Genomic DNA, 8,570 nt, shown 5'->3' on the forward strand with positions numbered 1-8,570 from the left:
GAAGGTTTTTTTGACGTAGATTTCTTCACCCGACCAGGCGGTGGCTGCTTGGTTGGGAGAGGTTGTTCGACGGCTGCTGTCCAGCGGGAAATCAGTTCGGCTTCGCTGCCAGTTTTGGGCAGATTGAAGGCCTGAAGACGAAGGCGAAGAACTTCCGTCGACAGGGAAGTTTTGCCGACGACGGTGGCGAGGGCCAGTAGCTTTCGAACTGCCACGCGGACGAGCCATAATAAAATTCGTAAACAGTAAAGAAACTCCTTACAGTAAACTGAAGAGCTCAAAGAGTGATACTTTGGACTTTACTACGCTCAACGCGGTATGAATGGGGATAGTTGTTGCTTTTCGCCAGTCCAGGCGAAGGATATAACTGTAAACGAAGGATATAACTGTAAGCAATATTCTACATGTTCCAGCACTTGGCAAAATCCCTTTTTGACTTGTGGCTGTTTCTGCTTAAGTGGCCTCATACACCACAAGCCTTTTTAGAGACATCATCGCCAAGCCGGCCACTTCTGCTGGAGAGAACAGGGCAGCCACAACACCGGGGACTTTATCCCTTACTCTTCTCGAATAGTGCTTGTGTTCTTTAACGTCCCACAGGGAACTTATGAACATAGAAGATATTTGTGAGACGGGGCCTACGGTTTATAGTCCTTATCCGAGAAGACTTGAAAGTTTAACCATTTGCAGATGAAATTACAAAGGCAGCACTTTCTCCTCAGTTACTTTAAGATCCTGAGTGTTGATCCGGCCGGGGTTTGGACCCGCGGTTTGGACCCGGTTTGAACCCGCGACCTCCCGCATGACAGCCCGATGCTCAACCAACTGAGCCACCGGTGCACGGTATAATTTTAGTATATAAATGACGAATGAATAAATAAATAAATAACTAAATAAATTAAAATGTAATGTTTTACACCAGAAAGTAACCATTTCCCAAGATAATGGAGTTTTTACTCAGAAAACCAACCAAAAGAAATACCCAGTTAAAAACATGCATTGTAATTTCATCTTTACGACTTTCACTAGGTACCGCACCATTAATTTTTTCTACTGACCTTCTCAGTGTAGGCCTTTTCCTTCTCAAGCAATGCGTTTTCTTTGTCTTGGATGTAATTATCTCTTTCTTGATACTTCCAGAGTTGTTTCTTTACTCTATGATACTTCTCCTTCAGATCTGCATCTCCAAGCACCTCTTCTTGGCTTGGCTATTGGCATCAACGACACATGAATTAATATGCCATGCATACTCTCCATCTCTTCATTTTAAATCATAAACAGTTAGCAACTATAAAATAATATACTTAATCTTTTCATCCCTAAACTGGCCCCCATTGAAGAGTAAGATCACATGATGTTAGACAGAGTAAAATCTATAAAAGTCACTGTAAGGGAATGTTCACCCAAACTTGTTGGGGCGGGGGGGGACTGATGAGAAATTATCTACTACCTAAGAAATTGGAGGACCCCTACTTGCGGCATTAAGCATTTTCAGGGACTCCCTTTTAAAATGTAAAGTTTCTGTTACGAGCCTAGAAAGGCCAATCGGGCCGGTGCTTATCTCCGGTTTATGTAGCATGAAGCGACTAGGAGTATTTCTACTCCCCCCTGGATGGGATGCTAGTCCATTCATTTATACACCTGGGTGGAGAGAGGCACTGTGAGAGTAAAGTGTCTTGCCCAAGAACACAACACAATATCCCCGGCCAGGATCCGAACCCGGACCACTCGATCCAGAGTCGAGCACTCTAACCATGAGGCCACCACGCCTCCCACTAGGGACCCCTTTTAGTATCCCTAAACTTTGGGACACCCCCAGCCTACCTCATGGCCACAAACCAATACACGCTGGTGGCTGCAGAAGTCAGAAGAATGCGTGAAACAAATTAACGCAAAAACACAAAAAATTGCTTCCAAAGAGCATGACGATCTGCTAAGAAACGCAGAAAGAAGGCAATGCAAACAAAGAATTTTAGCTTAGAAAGCCAGCTATGTCACTGATACGTGGCACAACCTAGCAGGCGTTCAAAAACAAAAAGATCCCAGGCCCGGGTCAAAGCTTTAAAAGCAGAATTACACTCTTCTACCACTGAAAAGCCTATCGGTTGAGACTACAATTAAATTGATGCAAAAGTGTAAGACCAAAAGGTCACATTCACATTACTGCATAGAAAATCAGCACCAAGAAACTAAAAATATATTCATCAAGACGAACTATTTTCTTGGAAAAAAATATCAAACAGCAATATGAAAGACCAAATCTTAAGTCTCATACATGTAGAACCAAAAAACCTTGCTAAATGAAATCTTACTGGAAGTTCCTAAAAGAGGTGACAAAGGAAAAGGAAACTAGACCACATACAGGGAAGTCATGTAGGCCTGTCAACCCCATTTTACACACTTCAGAATATTATATTTTGTTAATTGTGCTTACATTGGCTAATGACAATTTTTGTTTTCATCATTTAAGGTAACCCCCTTGAAAGTGTTTATATTTTTCAAACACCCCCATTTTTACCTCTATTTTTTTTGGAGAACCCCCCAATTTCTCATCAGTCCCCCCCCCCCCCCAAAAAAAAAAAAGTTTTTTGATTGCTCCCTGGTGCAAGAAGTGAAAATACCATGTTTTTGCGGTACACGTTTATATTTCAGGGTTGATTATATTTTATTTTGTAGACATTATGTACATACTACCTCAATGGGCTCAATACTTAAACAGTTGCATTACATGTTAGCAAGTCATGGCTTCTGGCAAAAGATACCATGACCAGTAGTGCAGCTTTATACATGCATTCTTGAAGGAAACCAAGGGCAAATGAGGCCAAAAAATGCAGAGCACTTTTGTTTTGTATATTGTTTTGTCACAGGCAAAAATTCAACTACATGAACTTTGGAACAAAATTGAAAAACACCCTAAAAGCCACTCAGGATGTATTTGCCAGTATTCAGGACTTTGATTACCCATTAAAATTGAAGTGGATCCTTGTCATCAGATGTCAAACTCAACAGTGCAGGCAAAAAAATATTCATCATTACTGCCGTAGCAGCTTTGCTATGTTTCTAGCTGGGACATTCACATTAAAAATTTCAAGGAGCATTAAAAATAATTATTCCCTCAATTCTACTCTACTCTGCCCAGATCCCCATTTACGCGGTCGTGATCCATTTGGAACTCGACTTCAACGGGGCATAAAAATTCAAGGATTTGACCAAATCCAACAATTTTTTCGAAGAAATACTCACAAAAGCATGAAGATTTTTTTCAGCAAAAAAAAAATTTAGGGGTTAGGTGCACTTTAAGTAATATGGGATTTGACTATAAGCTTTTCTTTCACATTCTGCAATGTACTATCCACCCTCCCGCCCCTTTCAAAATCTCCTCTTCTTTATTTCCACTGATTCAAAAAAATGTTTTTGGATCTTAATTGTACTTCCCATATCTCTGGCAATTCCAACTTAGCATTACACATTCATAAAACCCTTTTCTTTGCGGCATCCCATGCAGAAGACCCCTTCAGACTCCCCCTGAAAATGTTCATTGATCTGGAAATGATGTTTTCAGGAAATGCACAATGGAGATAAATACAGTAGGTTATCCCAGTGACAGATCAATAATCTCAATAATCAAAACCATGCACATCCAATTGTAGTCAAGAATGCAACTAATATAGACAGATATCTCAGAATCATAGAAAGATTTAAAATTGTGTCCTAACCTTTGCTGCCTCAAGATGTGTTTGAAGTGCATCCAACTTTTTTTTGTAAGAGTCTCTCTCATGAGTCAAATTCAAGATTTCTTCATTGAGCTTTTTGATGTCTGCACCTTCCTGTTCACCATGTTGGGTTGTTTCACTTGAGGTATGATAAGCTTGTAACACTGTTCCTTCTGCCTTGAAGTAGTCCTGTTTTAGTAATCAAGGCAGCATTTCAATAATAATTTGTCCTTTGTAACAAAAAATTTTTAACATTTTTGCCACAAATGCTTGCTTTTTGTGTGCTACTGAAGATACCGGTATATTAAGTTAGCAAAACTACATTTACCCCAGTGCTCATCTGACCAACAAAAAAAGTGTATTCCTAATGTCATATCACAAACTGATCTGTAGCTGTGTTTTCAGAGACCTTTTTCTATGCAAATTAGTTTGTGATGTCATACAAAGAATCTATAAGACTCGTGCTGCATGTGTGTAACACATTTTAAGGAAAGGAAAGGAAAGGACCTTTATTTTAAGTTTCTAATCCTCTAGCGCTGGAGCACTAATTGGGGACACTGTAAACTGAAATCAACAAATTAATGCAAATCAAATCAAATCAAATGTTGGTTTGTGACCCGGAGAAAAACCTCTCGATGCAGAGTAGATAACCAACAAAGTCAACCCACATATGACGCCAAATCTGGGAATCAAACCCAGGTCACATTGGTGGGAGGCACCATAAAAGTCAACACTATGACAAAAAATGGTAAAATTTTACTTTATGGAAAGATTAATTATATATTCATTAATGTAAAATATTTGATTATGTGCCCTTTAAGAATATAGACTTTGTTCAACAATAACAATTGGCCCAAGACATGCATGATAAATAACAATTATTATTAATGACTAATATGTCATCTTGTGTCACTCTCCTGAAAATCTCCTAACCTACACTGTAATAGGCCATTTCCGAGCTCATGTCTGCCTCCTCTTCAAAGCGAGTCTACATGCGAAGTTTTTTTTATGAAAATTAGTTTTCATTCATATGTAAAGTAGAACTAATTACCATCACAAAAACTTCGTACTTAGACTCGCTTTGAAGGGGAGGCAGACATGAACTTGGAAATGGTCTATTATGTTCCCACCAATTGTCTTTGAATGTGATAACATCTACTTTGTTTGTTCTTGGGTGGCTACTTAGTGTTGATTAAAAGAAATGATACAGCATAATAATAATAATAATAATAATATATCAAATACAAGGTGTTACAAATGAACCCACTGGGAACTCGGAAAAATCCGAGTCCCAGATGGGATTCGAACCCGCGACCATCCGTGATCTAGTACGGATGCTCTAACCACTGAGCTACTGGAGACTCTAGGGTGAGCAAGGGTGAAATGTGGGTATTTGACTCCAGCTCGAGTCAAATACCCACATTTCACCCTTGCTCACCATGGAATCCGGAATCACAGGTCATTGTTTTACCAATACAAGCCCAATACAGAGAGTAAAAACTATAAAACATTCATAAAAGCTAACCTTAGGCCTAATTAGGCCTAAACAAACGTTTTTAGGCCTAAGGTTAGCTTTTATGAATGTTTTATAGTTTTTACTCTCTGTATTGGTAAAACAATAACCTGTGATTCCGGATTCCGGCTTTTAGCAGAACCCTATGTATGTATGGATCTTTTTCTTGAAGGCATTCTGTTTTTAAGAAGTAATAATTGTTAATAATCGCCTGCACACTTATGGTAATTCATTGTGTGATCTTACCTCAAGGACTTTATTGTTTTGAATCAGCACACCTTTAAGTTCCTCGTTCTCTTTAGTCAACCCTTGAACGCGTTGAATGAGATCCTCCTGGGAAACACTTCCGGCTTCCACTGGACTTTCATTATTAAGCTTCATCTCCTGCTTGTCTTCTGCATTCAGTTGCGAGACTTTTTCATCCAAGGGCAAGATTTTTTCCACTACAACAAAGCTACAGGTTCCTTCACTTGAGTCGGAACTGTTCAAACTCTGTGAGGAAGAAAGACTGCTTGAAGGCAAAGATGCTGTTGCTGCCATAATTGTCGAAGTAACTTGTGATCGGTTTAATCGATGATGCAAAGAAAGCTTAAGTCGTCGCTCTGAACAGCTCAAATCAAAGCTTAATTCTCTATTTTCGAATTCCCCATAATACACTTTGTTTGCCCCCCAAATTTTACATAAACCACTGTTTTCAAATGCGCTTGGGAACACAAACCAGAAAGAGAAAGTAAATGTGAAAGTCCCGGATATTGCGGGGAATCCCCAAACCTTTTGAGCAACATCATTGAACGAATCACTCACTGAAAATAACTTGAAGCATGTCCCTGACCTTTTTGGATCATTTCCAAGATCCTTGTGGGCTTTTGAACTCTCCAGAACTCTGAGAACTCGAAGCTGATTTTCGGATTATGGATGCGTGCAAAATGGCCAAACCATGGGACGAAAGCAAATAGTAGCACAGAGAAGGAATGGGGCGAGCGACTGAGACTTCCTATCCTCTGATCCGATTTATTTAAAAAAAATGACATTGACCTTTTAAACATTTATTTTGGTTTAATTTTCTTCTTATTATTATGTTTGAAATAACCCGTAAAACGGTGCATAAAGGACGCACCATCTTTACCAGTCTTAGAGCAAACGAAACTACCGTAAATCCTCTATTAACGCCCCCCCCCCCCCCCCCACGGGGGAGCTTATTTATGTCAGACTACAATCCTAGACAAAGGTAGTTGGGAAGGTTATATAAATGAACCTCACCAGAGCTGTATTTCAACCCGCTTCTGTTAAGGCGCAAAAACACACTTTCTCTATCTGTTATAAAGCCCCCCTCCCCCCTATTCAATGTTGGAAGATAACACTACAATTTCCTACGAAAAGCATTTAGTTTTGCACAACATTGAATCAGGGGGGTGGGGAGAGAAGCAAAGAAGACGTCAAAAGTGGTAACCTTCCCAACAGTTTTGTCTATGATTGTAGCCTGCGTGGCCGGCGTAATCGGGGAAGGGGAAGGGGAGCGAGGGGGGTTGGGGAGAGGGGAGAGGGAACGCCTGCCACAAGAACCCCATTCGTTTCAATTCTGCGTTCGCTGGCAAACGCAAATTTCTGATTGGCTAATTTTTGACAGTATGGCGGGCGAGGAGGATGTATTATCCAAGGCTTTGGCAGATTTGAACTTGGTTTCGGGCAGCAAATTTCGATTGAAACAAGAGCAAGAAAGCTTGACAGCTTGAAATTAGGGTATCCGGTATAAAATAAAGCAGTTATCATGATGTTTATTTGATCGACTCTCTTACAAAACTTAAGCCTGGCCAAACTATCGAACAAAATTGGATCCCACATGCAACATTGTTGGATGTGAATGTTGAGGTAGTGGCAAAACACTATCCAACATTGTGTGACGAATTCAAGTTCAAGTTGGCGCTAAATTTGAAAATATGGCGTAGCGTTTATCCTACTGGAGCTGTTTGAGGACGGAAAGGACGTATTCATGATCAAATCAGGAAAAACCAAAGAATGTTTAAGAGGACGAGTAGAAAAGGGTATGTTCTCAGCAAGATACATGATTATGAGCTCGGATCAATTTGCAGGAATTTTTAATGCTATTGAACCAGACATCTCAGAGCGACAATAATTAAGGAGCCTAAGAGTGTCCCACAAACATGGCCTTGCTTCCTACTCGCTGATCAAGCTTTCTCGCTGTTCATCAACAACCACGACGTCCCATTGGTCCTTGTCCGCTATCTCTGTTGCAAATGATGCTAGAAGCTTAGGCTTGAAAATAAGATAGTGATTCGTGATTGGCTAGCGGCGCGAACGTGACTCGATTCAGGACACAACTTTGTTGAAAGAGCGGCAAAACACTGCAACATTGTTGCGTCGAGCAGAATTATTGGTTGTAATGTTTGATCAAAAGCAAACTCTATCCAACATTTGATCGAACAAAAAATGTTGGACGAACATCTTCCAACATGGGCGGCCAAACGGTCGAACAATGTTGGATCGAGCAAAGTTGGAGCCTTCAATCCAACTTTGTTCAATAGTTTGGCCAGGGCTTTAAAATATCCAGTTAAATGGAATATCATTGGAATCGCTTGGCTTTCCAGTTTCTAATGATACCAATGTCAATGGAATGGAACGAAAGAAAAGCTTTGAAATAATTTTTGAAAGGAGGAGACTTTTAACGGGGCGGTAGTGCGAATTCTGTTACAAAGGCTGTGCCGCTTTCAAAAATTCTTCATCATGTTTGACAGATTGAGTCTCTTTGAAATCTTACAATATGCAGTTAAATGAAATATCATTGAAAACGCTTGGCTTTCTAGTTTCTGGTGATACCAATTTCAATGGAATTGAACGAAAGAAAAGCTGTAATTTAGCGAAACGCATTACCAGTGACAAAAAAAGAAGTAAGCAGACTAGAATTACGGTTCCTTACTTCGTGTTTTGGACGAGAGCAATGACTGTCTGATATGACAAGGTATTTAAAACATTTTTATTCACTTGCGGGAACCAAATCCAGCACGTGAGTCCACCATACCAGATCCGTCCTCATGAAGTGTTGAAGTAATACTGTAGTGGTTAATTGATACAGTCTATCATTTATTAATTTGCTTATGAAGAATAAGGTGGGAGGGAGAGACGGGGGCTTAAAAGAGAAGGGCAGTTTAATAACTTTCTTCCTCTGAAAAGGGGAGAGGGCGCAGAATAGGGGATTTACGGCAGTCAACACACATGAATTGAGAGTGCAGTGCAATCGCACTGTTATTGGTTCAAGTCGTGCTTGACTCTCGATTTTTTGTTTTTCATACATCGTCACGACTTCTTAGGTTGTTCCATTAACTGAG

At 40.1% G+C, this 8,570-nt stretch overlaps 1 protein-coding gene across 1 annotated transcript in view; it reads right to left on the reverse strand.

The window, feature by feature from the left end:
- The window catches only part of LOC137998973 (golgin subfamily A member 6-like protein 22), a 19,284-nt gene extending 13,156 nt beyond the window's left edge, over positions 1–6,128 (reverse strand). The window contains exons 1-4 of the mRNA XM_068844812.1: positions 6,031–6,128; positions 5,473–5,718; positions 3,717–3,902; positions 1,059–1,208 (exon numbers count right to left, since the gene is read on the reverse strand). Of these exons, the coding sequence (XP_068700913.1) occupies positions 1,059–1,208; positions 3,717–3,902; positions 5,473–5,607 (471 nt within the window). The 5' untranslated portion in view covers positions 5,608–5,718; positions 6,031–6,128. The remainder of the gene's footprint in view (positions 1–1,058; positions 1,209–3,716; positions 3,903–5,472; positions 5,719–6,030) is intronic.
- Between the last annotated feature and the right edge of the window lie 2,442 nt (positions 6,129–8,570).

Source organism: Montipora foliosa, chromosome 4 (genome assembly GCF_036669935.1).
Source record: "Montipora foliosa isolate CH-2021 chromosome 4, ASM3666993v2, whole genome shotgun sequence".
Classification (NCBI taxonomy): Eukaryota; Metazoa; Cnidaria; class Anthozoa; order Scleractinia; family Acroporidae; genus Montipora; species Montipora foliosa.